Raw genomic sequence first — 19,820 nt, 5'->3', positions numbered from 1 at the left:
AGTATCTTCTTTGACATGTGTTTATTTAGTAAACTTTAGCTTCCCACATTTTCTCAGAGGAAATATTTTGCTCAGTGAGTAAAAATAAAATGATCTAAAACTGTTGTTTTGTCTAGAGGAAATATAGGGAACCCAAGAAATTTTAGGGCTTTAATTTGTATTTACCGATGATGACCATTAGGTCCTGATAGTGATAATTCTTCCTGTTTTGTTTTTTTTTTAAACATTTATTTATTATTGAGAGACAGAGACAGAGCATGAGCATGGGAGGGGCAGAGAGGGGGGAGACACAGACTCTGAAGCAGGTTCCAGGCTCTGAGCTGCAAGCACAGAGCCTGACGCGGGGCTCGAACTCACCAACTTCAAGATGATGACCTGAGCCGAAGTTGGACGCTTAACCGACTAAGCCACCCAGGCGCCTGATAATTTTTTCTTTGATCAAAACATCTTAATGGAAATGGAATATTTTGTGTGTGATAAATTTACAGGTTAAAACGGCAGGTTATACAACTCAAATACGGCAATACTGGAATTTCATGGTGCTCAGAAGATTTGAGTGATTAGCTGATGCAGAGTAAGTTATTATTTATTATGCAGAGTAAGTTATTTATTATTGTAAAAGCATCTGGTAATTACTTCTGAATGTGTCAGTGTGTAAAAATAGACTGGAAGATAAAATGAAAATACTCAAGATAGTGACTGACTTTGGAAAGAAAGGAAAGGGAAGTAGATTAGGGCTCCTGGTTAAAGACAACTGTAACTTTTTAAATTTTATTAAAAGAAAAATTTGAAGCAAATGTAACAGTCAACAGCTGTTCATTCTTGGTAGTTGGAATATGAAGGTATACTTTCCTGTATCTTTAAAATTTCTCTAAACAAAGCAAATTTCCCCACATCCCAAAGGAAACTATCTTGATTCAGCCTCAACTTTCTAAAACTTTACTCTTGTTTAGGGAATATTTGGGAAGATATCAGGACCAGCTTTCTGGACTTTTGGGCCTCAGAAAAGTATCAGGAGCATTAGTTAATTGTTGGGAACCCATTTACACCCTACCTGCACCATCCTAAGGAAATCTTCACCTTCTTCAAATCTAAAAATACAGGTCAGCAAAAAACCCAAACCAAACCAAAACAAAACAAAACAAAACAAAACATAGAGGCGAGTAAGAGCCTCCAGGTCATTAGACAATAAATTCACAACCATACTCAAGTTTTTAACACTCCCTGAAAGGTAATTTACTGGCTTCTCAGGTATCTGAACAAGTAGCAAGTCAATCAGAAAAGCTACAAAATTAAAGCCTGATCTTACCTTACTTTACAGTGCATCAAAATTCATAGAAAATCCAGTTATGCTTCAAATTTTACCTGTTTCAGCTTCTGATTCTGAGTCGTCTTCCTCATCTTCTTCACTAGAGCAGCTAGACTCATCTTTCTTTCCTTCTTCTTCATCATCAACTTTTTCTTGTTCCAAAGATTCAATACGGGATGCATTTTTCTCTGGCTCAATAATCAATGTCTCTTTGCTGTGCAAAGAAAATAGCTTTCAAATGAGTATAAACACAAAAGGCCAAATACGTTAATTTTTCTCAGATCCACAAAGTCTAATAATCACGTTCATGGCCATGATGCCAATTCATTCATGACATTAACAAAAGTGACTTTAATATTTTACTTACTTTTTAAAGGTCTTCTGTGACTGATTATTGTCCATATTGGCTGTTGATTCAATTAATGGAGATTTCTTCTCCCGTTTTTCACTATGGAGCTTTATAAAAGTTATGCAAAGGAAAATAAGAATAGTATTAAAACAGTATTAATGAGTAAAATACAGAATTTAAAATAAAGTAGTTTTCCAAACATGAAACAAACCCAAAACAAATAAAAGATTTAAGTTTTAACTGAAAAAAAAGGAGGGGAGGGAAGGCAGCTCGGATAAAGAATAAAAAGGACTAGATAGTTAAAAAGCTAAGTGAAGAACAAAGTTGAATTTTCTAGATCTCTCCAACTGTTAGATCACTGAAAAAGTCAGGCTCCATCAGCCACTTAATATGCCTGATGATATTTTACTTAAAAATGTTTCCTACTTACATAACTTCTTCAATATCTAGGGCCTGCTATTTTAGAAATCTGAGATTTTCTTCCAAGCAAACTTTGTTACGAAATTACAAAAACATGTTATTCTTGAGTAGATACATTACAGAAGTATTCATTTTGTGAAAGGGAGATAAGAGAAATGGGAATAAGCAATACAAAAGACTGAACACTACCACTATTCCTTTACTCTTTTTCACTGTCATTTAGTTTGATTGACAGGACTAACTTAAACCAAAAGCGTAAAACATCACAAAAATACTTTAACTGTCTGAAAGTTAAGGCTTTAGAAGAATTCTAATTAGAAGAATTCACTAATAGAGATAATATTTAGATCTTCATCAAACATACCAGATTTTGTTTCTTTTGCAACTCTTCCAAATATCCTAAAATATCTTCATCTGCTACATCAAATGCTGTCTGGCCCTAGGTAGGAAACAAAGAGGATTGGTAATGGTAAAAAGTCAACAAACTATAAAACACCTCCGGTTGACTCTGTATAATTATACACAAAAGTTAGAAAACATTTGTTACATATGTAGTTTGTTATGTATGTAGTAATACAACAGCATACGACTTAACAGAGATGTATGAGAAACCCATTGTGAGAGAAAAGCAGCTGATACACCACCCCTTACTTTTGGTAACAGCTTTACTGAGATATGACTCACCATACAGTCATTTAAAGTGTAAAATTCAACTGTTTTTAGCATTCACAGAATGTTACAACCTTCACCATCATCAATTTTAGAATATTTTCATCATCCTGAAATGACCTTACTTTTCTCATCCCTCCTCCCAGCCTTCCAGCCCACGGCAATCACTAATTCTGTTACTACAGATTTGCCTGTACCGAACATTTCATATTAATGGACTCACACAAAAAATCATTTGTGACTGACTTCTTTCACACTGTATGTTTTCAAGTTTCATCCATGTGCTGCGTTAAGTACTTACTACTTCAGTCCTTTTTATTGCTGAATAATATTCTATTGCATGGCATACCACATTTGCCAATCTATTCATCAGCTGATAGACATTTGCTTTTGCTTTCTGCTGTTTAGCAAATAATACTTCTATGAATATATGTGTACAAATTTATGAGTGAACATATGTTTTCATTTTCTTGGGGATAGAGCTATAAGTGAAATTACTGGGGCATGTGGTAATTCCACATTTAACCCTTCGAGGTTTTTTTTTAGATACCTCCATAAAAATTAAAGTCTTGCTACAGTAACAAAATATATATATATTTCTAAACTGCTTAAAGTTCAGCCAGCCACAGGTATGACTTGGTTTCAAAATTAGTTCAGATGAACATATGTCAATCTATTTTTATTCACTGTGGAAAAGAAAATTTCAAAGAGTTGTTGACCAAACATAGTAAGGTTTTCTCCAGTTGACTACATTTGTCCTTATAATAATAACTGAATGGGATAAGTTTCTAGAATGTCAAAAAAAGTTCATTATTTAGAATACATTCTACTTTATATGTTGGCCAATATATGATCCTTTCTCAGAAGAAAATTCAACTTTTTTTTCAACTAGAAAATATATCATTCTGAAAGGCAACTGAAATTTCTTTCATATCAGGGGTCTCACAGCTACAACAAAACCAGATTGGTAGATAATAAGTTCTAAAATTACATAAACTCTTCCATTAAAAAACAAACGTACAACCTTCAATTCTGTAACAACATTATGATGTTGCCATCTACTTGGATAGGAATTACATTTTCTGGCACTATAAAATGAAGTATTAAGCTACCTAATATCTGAGCTGGTTTTCATTATCTGTTTATAAAATAAAAAATACGGTCTATGAAGTATGTCATAAAAGTACATGAAATGCGACTTTATCAAGATACAGCAATATATGTATTTAAAATTTACAGGGTTCAAAAACACTTGTATATCTGCCTTTTCTTGTTGCAAAGTCTTCCCAGCAGGAATTTAAGAGGCAATCTAGCCTTTCCCCACTCAGTCCAGGAGACAGATTTAGCTTTAATAAATCTTCCCCCACTCCCCCACTTTCAACCTTGAGTATTAAATGTAAGAATTAAAGTCCTGAAGAATAAGTGGCTCTGAAACAAAGTGGCTCAAATTTTGAAGGTGCCCTTTAGATATGAAATACAGACACGTTAATCCATTTTGCTATATCACAGTTTCTTTGTTCTACATAGTTCTACAATGTTACACATGCTATGCTTGTTAAGCAAATTGTTTTCAAGATCATGTTGGGTGAAAATAACACAGTGGCTTCTTTTTAAGTATCGTTTTAAGTATTTATCAATCCTTCTCATGAATGAAATACTGCACCTTAAAAATTTTTTTGAATTGCAATTAAATTTTAGCAGCAGTTAAATGCAATGGGGTTATTTTAGTAACTGAGGAATTTTCCTTTACAAGAATAAGAAATTGGATCACCTTACTAACCTTTCTTTTCACTTTCTCCCTTGATAAATGAGTCTACTTTGCAAACAGCAGCTGATAGAGAATAAAAACTGGAGTAAAATGCAGGCTATAAACAGAGAAAAGTTTCTAATTTCAGAAAAGCACACCCCTCAACTTAACCATGCTCATTAAATAATATATAGGACAGTTATGAAGCTATCCAATTGTAAAGTTATAAACATGACCTGGATCTATGCTTCATTAATGGGGTGCTAACTAACAGTAGCACACATAAGCAGAATCACTCAAAGTAACCAAGAAGCAACTGAAGACAGCATAATGATGACGTATGAAAAAGTAAGACTCAATCAAGAAAACAATCTTAAAAAAAAACTACTACTTAATAAATCAGTTTGTAATACATCTGTAAATTACCAGAGTCACACTAGAGCCACTGTCTAAGTCTAATTTTCAGGACTCTTCATTCTTTCCTCACTCATTCTAACTGAATTCTGCAAGTGTGATCTCTCTTCATTTTCACAACAATCAGTGAAGTAGTCAGGAAGAGCTTTATGGCTCCGACTGTACAGATGAGGAAACCTAGACTGTGAGTATATGGTATTTGCTCAAGCTCACGCAGGTAATGAAGGGAAAGTGGGAACAGAATCTCAGTCTCTACTGCTCTATTGTCTTTACAGAAAATAAGAATAAGCTCAGATAAACTCAGGGGAAAAATATCCTTGTGCCCATTAACAGCAGAAGCAGTTTTGTTATTCATTTAAATCTTTATAATGACAGCTATCAAAACAAAACAAAAACTGTCTACAAATCATTGTAAGATTGCATAAAGAGAAAATTCCAATTAGAAAAACATCTTAGTTAATATTTCAAAAGGGACAATATTTGGGTACATTCTAGTAAAATAATTATTTTAAAACTTTAAGGAAGCAAAAGAAAAATCTTTATATTTAAAGTCTGTATATTTAAAATCTTTATATTTAAAGTCACATAATTTATGAGTTAAAATGAGAGGAAATGTCTTTACAAATAAGTTAAAGAAACCAGACCAAACTCTCTATTTAAGAACATGTCTCCCACTTTTATGTAGAAAGACTTTCAAATTTTCTATATGGTTTGTTGCATTTTTTAAAGTTTTTTAATGTTTCTTTTTTTGAGAGAGAGAGAGAGAGAGAGAAAGAGAAAGAGAGAGAGAGAGAAGCGTGTGTGAGTAGGGGAGGAGCAGAGAAAGAGAGGGAGACACAGAATCTGGAGTGGGCTCCAGGCTCTGAGCTGTCAGCACAGAGCCCGATGCTGGACTCAAACCACGAGATCATGACCTGAGCCAAATTGAGCCACCCAGGTGCCTTGATTTGTTGCATTTTCTACATTACACATTTACCAAAATTTTATTTCCTATTAGTAAAGAATTCATCTAAACTCTAAAGTTTAGTTGTAAAAATATATTTACATTTCTCTGATATCATTTTAAGAAATCTACTAAAAATCTTCAATCTATAAGTACTGAAAAAGGTATCAAATGACAAGATAAATTCATTTAAGCAGGATTACACAATAAAGACTAATTTTGATTAAACATGAAATATGACATAGTTTTAAAAATGTAGCCAGTGATAACAGAGAGAGCCTAACTCACACAGGCAAAATTATAAAATTAAAATTAAAAAAAATTAAGTCTTGTAAAAATACCTTCCATTACTGTAGAATATAATCTCCCTTCCCACCCCACAAAAAGCTTACATTTGGGTATACTTATGGCATAAAGGTCTTTAAAATGCTGTATATATTAGGTAGCTCCTCACTATCAAAAGAAGTCTTTAAAAGCTTGATATTTTAAAAGAAAAATCCAATTTTGATAAAAATTTTAAAATCCTGTTTTTACAACTCTTGAGTTAGTATCTGGAAAAATAAAGCATGAGAAATAAAAAAACTAAGTAAAAACTGCAGAGAAACACAGCAGGTAAATTATTCTTAATTACACTTAATTATTAGGGCTTTAGGAAAATACTCAACTTCTCTGATCATGTTCTCAAATCTGCATAACTCAGATAACGTTATAGGGTTGTTTAAAAGGATAGCATTAGATAATAATATATGTGAAAACAAGTTTAAAATTATAAAACTCTAAGAAATTATGAGGCATTAATTCTTTTAAGATCATATAAAGATACACTGAAAAGATGAAATAAGGGGATAATACATTAAAATCCAGGATGAAAGTGCTATCATATTGGGGCGCCTGGATTGCTCAGTTGGTTAAGCGTCTGCCTTTGGCTCAGGTCATGATCTCATGGTTTGTGAGTTAAGCGCCATGTCGGGCTCTCTGCTGCCTACATGGAGCCTGCTTCCGATCCTCTGTACCCCTCTCTGTGACCCTCCCCCACCTGTGCTCTTTCTTCCTCTCATAAATAAATTAAAAAAAAAAAAAAACTTAAAAAAAAGAAACTGTTACTATAGTAACACAGAAACAAAAAGAGATAAAGCAAAATGATTTATATGCAGTCTTTCTCCTAGAGCATAATTATGATAAACTGAGGGCACAGGAATTAGACACTTATAGAACAGATGCAAGATAAAATAACTTTTTTCATACATACTATATATATTGTCTATGTATCACTACCAAAAAATAACGTATTTAAACCAGAAAATGATACAATGTTCTCAGAAAACCTTTCCATTAATAAGCTTCTCTCTTCTGGTCCTTATCTGGAGGCCACTATCAATGAATGAACCAATTATCAGCACTGCCCATGTCAGTGGACAAGTGGCCTTTAAGAGACATTGTTTGGGAGAGAGACAGGAATGCAGAAAAGAGATTAGAAGATAAGAGATATTTACTAATTTCTTCAGAAAAATCCCAACTGCTGGGGGAATTTCTACATGGAAGGAGAGGAAATATGAATTGTCAAACTAAAATTAGCTGGCCTTTTATACTTAAAATTAAATAGTATCAACATTTACTTGTCTTCTAATGCTGATAACAAAATGGAAAACTGTTATAAATAAAAAAGGGCAAATTATCAAAGTTTTGACTAAAAATTTAGATAGAAGACTTTTATACTTATGTATAAAAGCAAACCTATACTTATGCTCTCAAACATTTTTTCTCTTGACTTCCCTGAAGATTTTCACCACTTCCTATGACTTTCTTGCCTGTACATTTCTTACTTAAAATACATTTACAGGTACATATATGAAAATACATTTATAAGCACATATAAGTACATATATGAAAAATACATTTATAAATACATATACGGAAAGCACATATCTAAATACATATATAAAATACATATATAAGTACATATATATGAAAGGAGTTCAGAGGGCTTCTTTATCACTTTATGTCAGCAACTAGAACATGAATTTCCACTAACTGCCTCAACTTCCAAACACTTAGCCATGGGGAAATCTTGGGCATATGGTTATCATTTTTGCTCTCTTCCCTTTGCAGATTCCCAAGTAGAAACTGCTGTTATCAGAATGTAATCAGCACCAGCACTTATATTAATGGACACAATAGAATCAGATGGCACCATCTGAATAAAGAGGCGATCGTTTTAGGAACCTCTGCTAAGTAATCTACCACATTATCCTATAAAATGCAATATATAAAGGATATTCTATGGAAGCTAAAGGTAATCAAGCTCACTAGAGGAAATGTCTTGAGCTCTGCAACTGTTGGTATATAAGAATCATGAATACGAATAGGAGGAAAACTAGTAGGAATACTGGTGACACTGGTAACTGACAGTGCTTGGAAGGGAGTACAGAAAAAAAAACAAACCCTAATCTAGTAAGGAATCTGACAACCTGAATCTGTTCATGATTTGTAAAAAACACTTATGTGATATTCACTCCTTCCTTCCCTCTACCTAATTGGGTGATATTAAGTGAATCTTCTACCTCATAAACTGTTTTCTCACCTGTAAAACTAGGAGACTACATGTTACATCTCAATAATTTTATCTGGAATAAAACTTTATGGTTTTTCTATATTCTCACCTGCTTTAAGACCTCACTGTCCGAGCCATTTAAAAAGCTACTGTAAGCAAGCTGTCAAGACCACCAGCTAAAAAGAAATAGAAATATACTTCTGTATGTGTTCTAACCCATAGTGATGGGAGAAAATATTCACAGAGAAAAGCAAAAGTTTCTTAATTTATGAATTCTGAAGTACCCAAATCTACTCTATTGCATATGGTAATAGGATTACTCAAAGAGTAATACTTCTTTCTTTGAGGAACAAGGTCAAACCACCTTGTAGGTAACTGAGAAATAATTAATAATAAAAACCAATAAACGGCTGATAAAATGTTGTTTTGTATGGTTCATAAAACTTAATTATAAAATTTACATTGCAATATTTTTGAGACTTCTAAAACACTTATTTCTAAAAGTTAAATATTTAAAATATATTTAAAAGGCCTACCACTTTGTTGACCATCTCCATATCACACAGATTGTCCACTAAAATTCGACATGCTTCTTCTTTACCCCAGTGAGCAGCAGCATGAAGAGGTGTCCAGCCATCATAATCTTTAATATTAACATCATAGCCTGCCTGTATTAGAAGCCTAAAGAAATTATAGTGAATTAGATAATCATTAAAAAAATCTAAATGTGAGCAAACATAATCAACAGCTTTATACCATGCAAGCTAACAAAAATCTGTGATATATTTCTTTTCCTAGTTCCCATCTCCTTTTCCTTCAATGAATTAACTAGGAGAAAAGAAAAGAATTCTCAGAAAACACTGGTAAAGAGGATCTTGAATTACTGCCATAATAATGCATTCAGCTTTAACTAATTCCTAATAAGTGTAATGGTTTGGTGGGACACTGATTAATTCTTGTTAATATGAATTGTAATTGAAATTTTCACAGGAAAGCCAATAATTTTTCAATGTGAACTCAAAAACCCCTGGATCAATTTGTATATTAAACTAATTTATTGCAGTGAATGTCTTCAGGTGTCCATATATTACCCCAGGCTAAATGTGTTCTAAATATATACTGGGATCAAATAAATTTCTTTTGAAGTTTTTCTGTGGTCTTGCAGTTGAGGAACTAGTTTGTGAAAGCTTTCACAAACTTAACCTACCTACCATGGGTAATTTTCATAGGAAACTGACAGTCTGCTAGGAACAACACAAAGCAGAGGCAGCGGGGCGGCTCAGTCAGTTAAGGGTCCAATTCTCAATTTCGGCTCAGGTAATGATCTCATGGTTCAGGAGATCCAGCCCCAAGTCAGGCTCTGCACTGACAGCATGGAGACTATTTGGGATTTTCTCTCTCTGTCTCTCTCTCTCTACCCCTCTCCCCACTTGTGCTCTCTTTCTCTCAAACTAAATAAATACACATTAAAAAGAACAAGGAACAAAACAAAGCAAAACAAATATTCCAAGGGATTGAGTCTACTTTTCTGCAGCAGTAAAAAGCAGATATTCTGTCAACAAAGCTAGAAAAGAGGAATACATTTTAATACAATGCAAAGACTTTTATAAATTGTTAGTATGCCCTCCTAGCTGTATATTCACATCGACCTTTATTTTATCTAGAAATTAAGCTCAGAGAACAAAAATTGGGTCTATAAATTGCACACAGCACAGTCTCACAAACACAAAGAAGAACAGTAAATACTTTATAACTCATGAAATCACTTACTCTCCAAGAAGTTGAGCTTGAGAAGGGCTTCTTTTTACCTACGAGAGGTGGCAGTGATAGCTAATACATAACCCTTCATTTATTTATATTTCAAGAATTGATACCCTATTTCCTCAGAATATTTAATGCAGCTGTTTCTGATTCTAAAACAAAACCATCTGAAGAGCTTGTTAAAAAAAAAGATTCCCCAGCTCCACCCAATCCTATGCAATTAAGCAGCATATTGGGAGATGGGCCCTGTCAACCTATATTTTTAGTAAGTCCTGTGTCATCTGTCTGCAGACCAGCATTTAAGAGCCACCAATCTAAAGAACGAGCTAACTGGGGCGCCTGGGTGGCTCAGTCAGTTGAGCATCTGACTTCGGCCCAGGTCATGATCCCGTGCTTTGTGGGTTTGAGCCCCGCATTGGGCTCTGTGCTGACAGGCTCAGAGCCTGGAGCCTGCTTCAGATTCTGTGTCTCCCTCTTTCTCTGCCCCTCCTCCATTCTGTCTCTCTGTCTCCCAAAAATAAATAAACATTAAAAAAATTTTTTTTAAAGAACAAAGCTAACAGATATAAGTCTAGAGATTTAAGTTAAAAAACTCCATTAACATATATATTATTAAAAACTTTATTAATAGAGACAGAATACTGGAAGATAATGAAAATAATCTCCCATTAGAAAACAGAAACTATAATAATGTTAAATATTCTGAGAAACATAAAAATTAGAAGTATTTGGAAGTCTATGTGGAAAGGGAAGACAGAAAGGTAGTTACATTTTATTCCCCATAAACATATGGCTCTCTGTATATGCCAGGCCACATAAAACTCAAAAAAATAAGACTGTACTTATTATATTCAAGGAGATTCTAGTGGAGGATGAAAGTCAAGTAAAACAATAATCAACCCTCAAAGACAGGTTCTGTGATGAAGATGTAAAGGCAGTACAGAACTGAAAAGTATCAAAATCAATTGCAAGGGGTTATGTATTTGTGGGGGAGCGGGAGGGGGTGATGGGTAGGGTTACATTTGAAACCAGTATCTTCTATTTATTTCTCATGTCATATACATATTTTTACTTATTTTTTTAAGTAATATATTTAGAAAGTTCAAAAATAAAAAAGACTAAATGGCTACATAGGGAAGTCACTCCCACTGCTGACCTTTAGCCCAACAGTTCAACAGGTTTTCCCCCCTTAGATAACCATATTACTAATTTTGATTGGATCCTTACAGAGAGATTTTATGTATATATCAGCAAATAACAAAAAAAAATTTTTTCTTAAAGATTTTATCTTTAAGGGGTGCCTGTGTGGCTCAGTCAATTAATCATCTGACTCTTGATTTCAGTTCAGGTCAAGATCTCACTGTTTATGGGATCGAGCCCCACACCAGGCTCTGTGCTGACAGCATGGAATCTGCTTGGGATTCTCTCTCTCTCTCTCTCTCTCTCTCTCTCTCTGCCCTTCCCCTGCTCATGTGTGCACGCGCACACACGTGCACACATGCGCTCTTTCTCTCTCTCTCAAAATAAACATTAAAAAAAAAAGAGATTTTATCTTTAAGTAATCTCTACACCCAACATGGGGCCCAAGCCCTCCGAGACCAATACTCCCATACTCCACTGACTGAGCCAGCGGTTGCCCCTAAAATTTAAAACAATAACACTACCTATTAGTGTTTTAATTGGTATAGGAGTATTCCAGTCAAAGGATGTATCACAATTTAGTCAACATTCTCCTACTCCTAGTATAAACAATGCTATTAGCACATACCTTATTTCCTGTGAGAATATCTGTAAAAAAAAAAAATTCTAGAGGTAGAGCTAACTGTTAAGCCAAAGAATAACTGATACTTTGATAAAATCTGCTCAACTGTCATACTTTCACCAGTAATGTCAGAGTGCCTTTTCCCCAACCTTGCCAACAGTGTGCCAAACATTTTAATCTTTGCCAATATGATATATGAAAAGTGGTAGTAATTCATTGTAGCTTCAACTGCACCTATTATGAATAAGGTTGAGTTTTTTTTTTCATAGGCTTAAGAGCCTTGAACTTAGTCAAAGGATCGAATGGAATTTGCCTCCAAGTTGAAGAGATGGTGAATGAAGGTATCTAAACAGAAACAAAGTAGGCATTAAGACATCATGACAGAACTTCAATTAGATATATATAGTTGGATAATGCATGCCTGAGGAGCAATGGTAGCAGCTTAGCTTAAAAGAGGATGACTAATGGTCTTATGTACTAATTTGAGGAGTTGAAAATATATCCCAATCCACATTGAGAGTCTTCACAAAGAATTTTAAGAGCCTAGATAACCTAATTACAAACACCCCTTAGAGCTGTCTAGAAAACTATTTTACGGTGCAATCTACTACTTAAAAAGTATTACCTTTACTATTTGTAATATTCTTAATGTTTTCAATTTTTCCTTTAAAAAATGCTGTTGTCAAGTCACTAAGGTTCATTCATGACCTGCTATTGGGGTCTGAAAGTTTGCTACGTTTTGGATTAGAGAGAAATACACAGGGGGACAAGAAAAGTAATTAAAAGTTAACTTCACTATTCTAGAAGGCTTCAGTTATTGAAGTCAGTAGGGATTGAAAAAAGGAGGAACTTGGGAATAGCTGACCCACTTACACTTCATTGTTTTTACTGAGCAGGGGGAATAAGAATAGACTGATATTAGAAACTCTTGTCAAACATAATATAAAGGGTGTAGAAGATTTTGCCGAGGGCTAGTCTTACTTCCTTTCACATATATCTAATAAAAGTTACACACAGCATTATTTTTTTCATATAGCTGATAACACCTTTGCATTGCAGAAGTAAAAAAAGGAAAACAAAAAAATTTATTGTGACATAAAGGAGTTTTGTTTCAATGAAATTTGCTGACCAGTATATAGCCCTGTAAAATCTCAGTTGCTTAGGTCTTGATATTTAATATTATGCTAAAAGCACTCTGAGCCCCAGTGTTACGCAGTAAAAAGAAAACTGCATTTTAGATAAATTACATGTAAATAGTCACCAGGAATCAAACTTTGTGAATTTGATATGTTTATAACATAACACTGTTCTTAGTCTCAGTAATCAGAGTTAGCCACTCTGGGAACCTCAAAATGACTCTGTAGTAATTTATCAGCTCAGAAGTTAACACATAATGGTTGCCTGATGCTTTAACTTATTGGGAAATTACAACCAAAGAAAAAAACAGTAGAATAATCAAAATTCAAGAGAAAAGAAAGGGCTTTAGAAACAAAACAATAATGTTCAAGGTAGTTTTCTCTTTTTCCTGTAAACAGACATTAAATAACTTTTATAAACTGTTTCAAAATAATGTCTGCAGGTATCTTAAGAAAAGGAACAATGAAATAAGGAAAATAAAGTAGAAATAGGACTGTGAAAAACAATACTTACTTTAAAACTTCTGTATAGCCTTTCGCAGCTGCAACGTGAAGTGCCGTACCTCCAGATTTTGCATGCCGGACATCATTTATTTGACCACTATTTAGCCATTGTCTTGCATCTCTAAGCATTATCCGTTCTTCTTCCTTTCGTGCTGCTTCTATATCAACCCCTGATAAAATAAAAATTGCTTTTATTTTTTTCTTTATAGAATGTTCTTCCTTTGTGGGAAATAAAATTACCCGAAACATTTCAAGTTTTAAATAAAAATTAAAAGTGAAAGTATATTTTTTCAAAAATAGGCTGCTAATTAACAAGCTAGTTAAATAAAGAAATGTGGGAAAGCTGTAGATATTTTATTAGCCTTCTCTACTGATTATTTACTTTTTGCCTCACAAATATTATTTTGGCTTTCCTTTTACCAACAAATCCTTTTTTAAAAAAAAAACTGAATATTTCCTTAGGTATATCATCCTTTAGTTTTAAGAAATTAAGAAAAAACCCGTACATAATTAAGCCTTAAATTCCGATCTATCTGCTTTGGCCAGTTCTCTAAACTCTACGCTACTAGGTACAAATGTTGACTGAACACTTCAACGTGGTGGTCCTGTTTTTACCTAAAATTTACCAAACTTTGAAACAGATTCTTTATAAAAACTCTTTCCTTTTCCAGCACAGTTCATTTTCACTATTAGTATCAGCATTATAATTTTACTAAGTTATATAGATGTTCATTCATTTAAAAGCATTTATTAATAAGCATGAAGTTAGGTTGAGATGGGAAGAATTCAAAAAGGAATAGGACACTCTACTTCTTTCTTAGCTTTAAAAAAGCTCAAAATCCTGACAAAAAAAATAAAATAGAAAAGATAATCTTGAAATTCCTAAATTATCTCATGTTGTCTCATAGCTTCAACTGCCGGCTAATAAACAGCACATACCACAATGTGTTTATAGTATGTCTTGCTCCAGAAGTCTATAAACTTATTAAAGGTAAAAATACTATTTTTTAAATTTTGTATTCTCACTGTCTAGATGGGCACCTAACACAAATTAAAAGGGGTCAGTAAATGTATACTAACTAAATAATGAATAAATGAGTAAAAACAATCTCACACACACCCCACACCCACACACCTCCTTAGCTAAGAACTCTCCTGTAATTCATATCCATGTATCCAACTGTCTAGTCAGGACTTTTTTCTTTCATTGATCTCTTTATCCATTCACCCACCCATTCAAAATGCACTGATTGCCTACTAGATGTCAGGTGCTTTTATAAGATTCACTGGGGATAGAAGTGAACTCATTATACTGAAGGAGATATACATATGTGAAGAAAAATAAAGCACAGTAAAGGGACAGAGGGTCATGAGAAAAAGCTGTTATTTTATAAGGTTTGGTAAAGAACAGTCTCTTTGATAAGGTGACATTACACCAAAAATAGAGTTGATAGGTACACTATATAATTTGGGCGACATTCCAGACTGAGGGAAGTCCTAGTAGGCTCAACACAGAAGCCCGATTGGAACATTCTTCTGTTTAGAAGGCCAGGATGTCTACAAAGTAATGAGAACAAAGAGCAGAATGATATAATCTGACTTAATTTCAGAGGATCACTTAAGCTGAAAAGTTAAGAGAAGAAACTGAGGTATTAAATTGGAGGATACTGCAATAATTCTGTCAAGAGATGACAGAGTTTAAACCAGGGTGGTAGCAGTGAAGGTTAGTAAAGGGGTTAGATTCTGGATTCTTCAAGGTACACCAACACAATTTGTTGTTAGTGTGGATGTAGGAAACAAAGAAAAGTCAAGTATGAATCAAAGGTTTCCCACCTGAGCAACTGGAAAAACTAAATTTTAAATATAAGAAATGTGAAGTTTAAGATGCCCTAACAGACATCTAATTGGAGATATCAAGTTGTCAGTTGGATTATCTGTGCTTGGAGAACAGAAAAGAGCCAAGATGGGCAAATACTATAATAAAATTATATGCCATAGGTATCTGAAACTTCATGCTAAAATCTTAACTCAATTTCCCTAGCCAGTCTGCTTGCTCCCTGTCTTATATTTACTATACCAAGTACCACTACTTACCTAGCACTTTACCACTTTACCAATTAGTTCAGACTTTGAGTTGCCATCTCAGACTGTCTTCTTGATGGTATCTTAGTTCATCACCATCTTAGTTCATGTCCTATATCCCACACTTTACTACTATTACTGACCTGTAACCATCTTATTTAAGATGCCTTCTACTGTTATTCAGAAAAGAAATTATAAAGCTGTAATTATGATACATTAAATGTAAACTTTTTAAAGTTTATTTATTTATTTTGAGAGAGAGAGAGACAGAGACAGAGAGAGACAGAGGGAGAGAGTCACAAGCAGGCTCCACACTGTCAGCGCAGAGCCCGATGTGGGGCTTGAACCCAGGAACTATGAGATCATGACCTGAGCTGAAATCAAGAGTCAGCTGCTTAACTAACTGAGCCACCCAGCTGCCCCTAAATATAACCTTTTTACTAAATGATTTTCCTCATGCTTTATTCTTTTACTATGTTTTTTAAAACATGAACCTCTTATATTATCTTTATCATTTTTGTCTTTGCCATCTTGAACATTTATATTATCTTTTACTATTCTAAATTTCCTCTGAACTTGAAATTAAAAAATATCTTTCTCAATTTATCTAATTTCATGCTATCCTTAGCTACTTGCAAAGCAATTACCTTTTTTCTGCTTCCAAATCATGCTGTTATATGAATATTATGTAAAAACAAAACAACTCAAGTTTAAAATTAAAGTATGTGTGAAGGGAAATTTCTTATGCTTAAGAAAATCTAGTTAGAAAGAAAAACTCTTCTGTCATATTAAAATTTTTTTTAAATACTACTGATATAGACCCTGCTTTAGTTCATTAAAATTTAGAAAGAAGGAAAAAAAGAAGCCCTTATTATAGTACATACTACTTGTTTTCCAGTTCCATTGTTTTAAGTAGCTAGTGACCTTGAGAAAGCCATAACTTCTTTGAATATTAGTAGAATGGGTTAAGAACACGGATATTGAACCTAGACTGCTGGGTTTCAATCCCTTATCTGTGACTTACTACCTCTATTATTTGGGGCAAGACACTTAAATCTATGCTAATATTCAGTTGAATTGTGTAAAAAAAAAAAAAAAAGAGGTAATGAAAGCACCTATCCTATAAGGTTGTTGTGAGGATTTAATTAATATATGTGAAATGCTTAAATCAGAAGTAAGCACCCAGGTGCTTCGCTAGCAGCTATCACTAGCAGCTCTAAATGCCTATGATTCTGCTTTCTTTCCTTGCTTTATGGTCTAACAGAAAGAAAATCCTATAATGCATTTACCCGGTCCTTAGCCCACCTACTATAAATGCAAGATTTCTGAACAATGAAAACAATATGTATCAAAACTAAATTGGATATAATATAATAAAGTGATGAGATTAACATCTGTCACTACTATTGAAAACCAGTAAATGTAAGACTGAAACGTAGCCAAATCTCTTGGTAAGAAAAAATAAGAATAAACTGGAGTTTGGTCACAGCTAAGAGACACAAGACTGACTTGTGTCCCAAGCTAAATACAGACAATTGCATTAAAATATAAACCAGAAATACTTTTAACTATTGTTCAATCTTCGAGATCAGGAATTGCATGCTCTGACTGTGCCAGTGGGGCACCACAAATCATTTCTAGTTTCAAAGGCAGTTTCCTTAAGGATGACTAGTTACTGATCAAATATATTATATGAGAATTAGAGCTGGAAGAATTAGAAAATTTAAAATATGAAATAAAAACATATCAGGATAAACAATTTGAGTAATCTTATCAATGCAAGAGATATATTTAAGGGGCTCTTTTTAAAATTATTAAAATCTATCAGAGATATCCCTTCATTTTGTTTCTCTGAAATAAAGTTATGCTATAGAAATTCATGTATTCCCATTACATGAATAAAATGAACATCATGAAGTATCTTCTAGGAGACACTCTTAATAAAATGCAGTATGCTAGTGATGGAGAGTGTGGGCTCAAGATACCTGTCACACTATTTGGGACTAAACTACAGTACTTACTTCCCACCCATATGATCTTTGGCAAATCACTGAGCCTCAATTTGTCATCTGTAAAATGGGGGTAAGAGTAGTATTAATCTCTGAGAATTGTGCAGATGAAATGAAATCAAGCCCATTGCTCAATTTCTGGCACACATAATCAGACTTATTAGCGTTAGCTTTTCACTGTTCAGTTCCAGGGTCATCTCATCTATTATTCTCCCAGATTTACATTTTTCCATCCTGGTATCTCCTGAGTTCCAATAATGTACCAAACAATGTAATCTGGATGTCCTTTTGCTGCCGCAAACTCAATATATCCCCCAACTCACATACTCTCTAAATCTGTTCCTGCTTTGTCCCACATTTTCCCATATGAGTTTAGCCATCATTAATTCTTTTTTTTTTTTTAAGGGGGGGGTGTCTTTTTAAAGTTTATTTTGAGAGAGAGAGAGAGTGAGAGAGAGAGAGAGAGAGAGAGAAGGCAGGTGAACAGGGGAGGGAGAGAAAATCATAAGCAGGCTCTGCACTGTCAGCACAGAGCCCAATGCGGGGCTTGAACTCACGAACTGAGAGATCATGACCTGAGCTGAAAGCAAGAGTCAAACGCTTAACTGACTGAACCACCCAGGTGCCCCTAACTATCATTAAGTCTTAAACTAAACTTCAGGACGCAAACAGGTGGCCTCAATTCTTCCTTTATCTCCACATTCAATTCTTCATCAAACTGTTTTAATTTTACCTTAATATCAAGACAGCCCTGCTCTTTTCTATCTTAAATGTAATTGCTTTGTTCTTATCATCTTTCAGCAGACCCAATTTAAGAGCCTTCTTCAAGGAAGATATGCCACCATGTATTTCCCATTCTAAATCATCCTCCAAAGTGCCATCAGCTGTACTAACAACCAAATCTAATCAGGCTCATTTCCTTCTTGGAGATCTTGGATGCATCTAATGCCTATAAAACGGATGTCCTTCGCCATCTAGCTCCAGTCTTTTCAGGTCTCAACTACTACTCATCTACTCCATTCTGACTTTCTATCTCCACTCCAATTCTAATGTGTTCTCTGCATATGCTATATCTCCAATTCCTTTTCTTTTGCACATGTTGATACTCCTGCCTGACATGCCTTTTCTGTCCACCAACTCCTTTCTCTGCTAAGCAAACTCATTCTCAAATGTCATCAATCTGAAACCTTTACTATTGCAAGTAGTTACTCATAGACTTTTCTGTTCTCCCACATTTTGTCCCTATCTATATTTTAGCACACAGCACACTACATTGTGAAGCTGTTTATACATCTGACACTTCTGCTATACTGTGAAATTCTTAAGAGTAAAGACTATCTTGTTTATTTGTTGCTGTTTCTTGTTTTAATTATTATTTTTTTAACATTTATTTATTATTTTTTTGAGACAGAGCAGGAGCAGGGCAGGTTCATAGAGAGACACAGAATCTGAAGCATACGCCAGGCTCTGAGCTGTTAGCGGGCTCAAACTCACGAACCATGAGATCATGACCTGAGCCGAAGTCAGACGCTTAACCAATTGAGCCACCCAGGTGCCCCTGTTATTTTTTAATACCCAGCACTCAGAACATTTGCTGGCACATTCATCAACGCTGAAATCACTGTAATTAAAATCAGTCTTTGCAAGCAGCTTCCTTCATATATAAGGAAACCAAAGGCAAGAAGTTTTCAGTACATCTCCATGCCTTTCCTAGTTCATAATAATTACTAATATTAGTATAAAAAGATTTATTTTAACTACGGTTTAACAGGAAATGGTGAGCTATCTAACTAGGCATTCATCACAGCCAGGTGGGCTGATAAGGTAGTATTTCTTTATAGGTTGTGATGCTTGCCTCTTTTTGCCCAACTTCCTCAAGTCCTGAATATCCCATTATTCCAGAACACTGCCTAGAATAGAACATGCCTGTTAAAAGCTCTTCTGTGTTCTTATCCAAGTTCCAGTTTATAATTACTTATCTAATGTGTGCCCTGTTTCTCCTGGGCTCCAGGGGATCTTCAACTGCTTGTTAAAATGCCTCAAGTATATTTAGGCACTTAAATATCCTCTCAGCTTCAGTGTCTTAAGATTTTTTTAAACATTTAGTAGTTACGAATTTTCCTAATCCCAAGGAATAAAAATCTCTTTATCAGAGACTAATTTA

General features: G+C 34.3%; 1 protein-coding gene across 8 annotated transcripts in view; it reads right to left on the bottom strand.

Moving 5' to 3' along the window:
- Positions 1–19,820, bottom strand: part of PPP1R12A (protein phosphatase 1 regulatory subunit 12A) — a 161,343-nt gene that overhangs the window by 61,030 nt on the left and 80,493 nt on the right. For all 8 annotated transcript variants that reach the window (XR_009265504.1, XM_058741927.1, XM_058741926.1 and 5 more), the window contains exons 4-8: positions 13,576–13,735; positions 8,939–9,083; positions 2,443–2,517; positions 1,677–1,765; positions 1,366–1,523 (exon numbers count right to left, since the gene is read on the bottom strand). Coding sequence is in view for 7 of the 8 variants with exons in the window: in XM_058741927.1 (XP_058597910.1) it covers positions 1,366–1,523; positions 1,677–1,765; positions 2,443–2,517; positions 8,939–9,083; positions 13,576–13,735 (627 nt within the window). In the remaining variant the exon portion in view is untranslated. The remainder of the gene's footprint in view (positions 1–1,365; positions 1,524–1,676; positions 1,766–2,442; positions 2,518–8,938; positions 9,084–13,575; positions 13,736–19,820) is intronic.

This window comes from Neofelis nebulosa, chromosome 8, assembly GCF_028018385.1.
Source record: "Neofelis nebulosa isolate mNeoNeb1 chromosome 8, mNeoNeb1.pri, whole genome shotgun sequence".
Classification (NCBI taxonomy): domain Eukaryota; kingdom Metazoa; phylum Chordata; class Mammalia; order Carnivora; family Felidae; genus Neofelis; species Neofelis nebulosa.
This window is presented reverse-complemented; position numbering and strand designations above follow the sequence as displayed.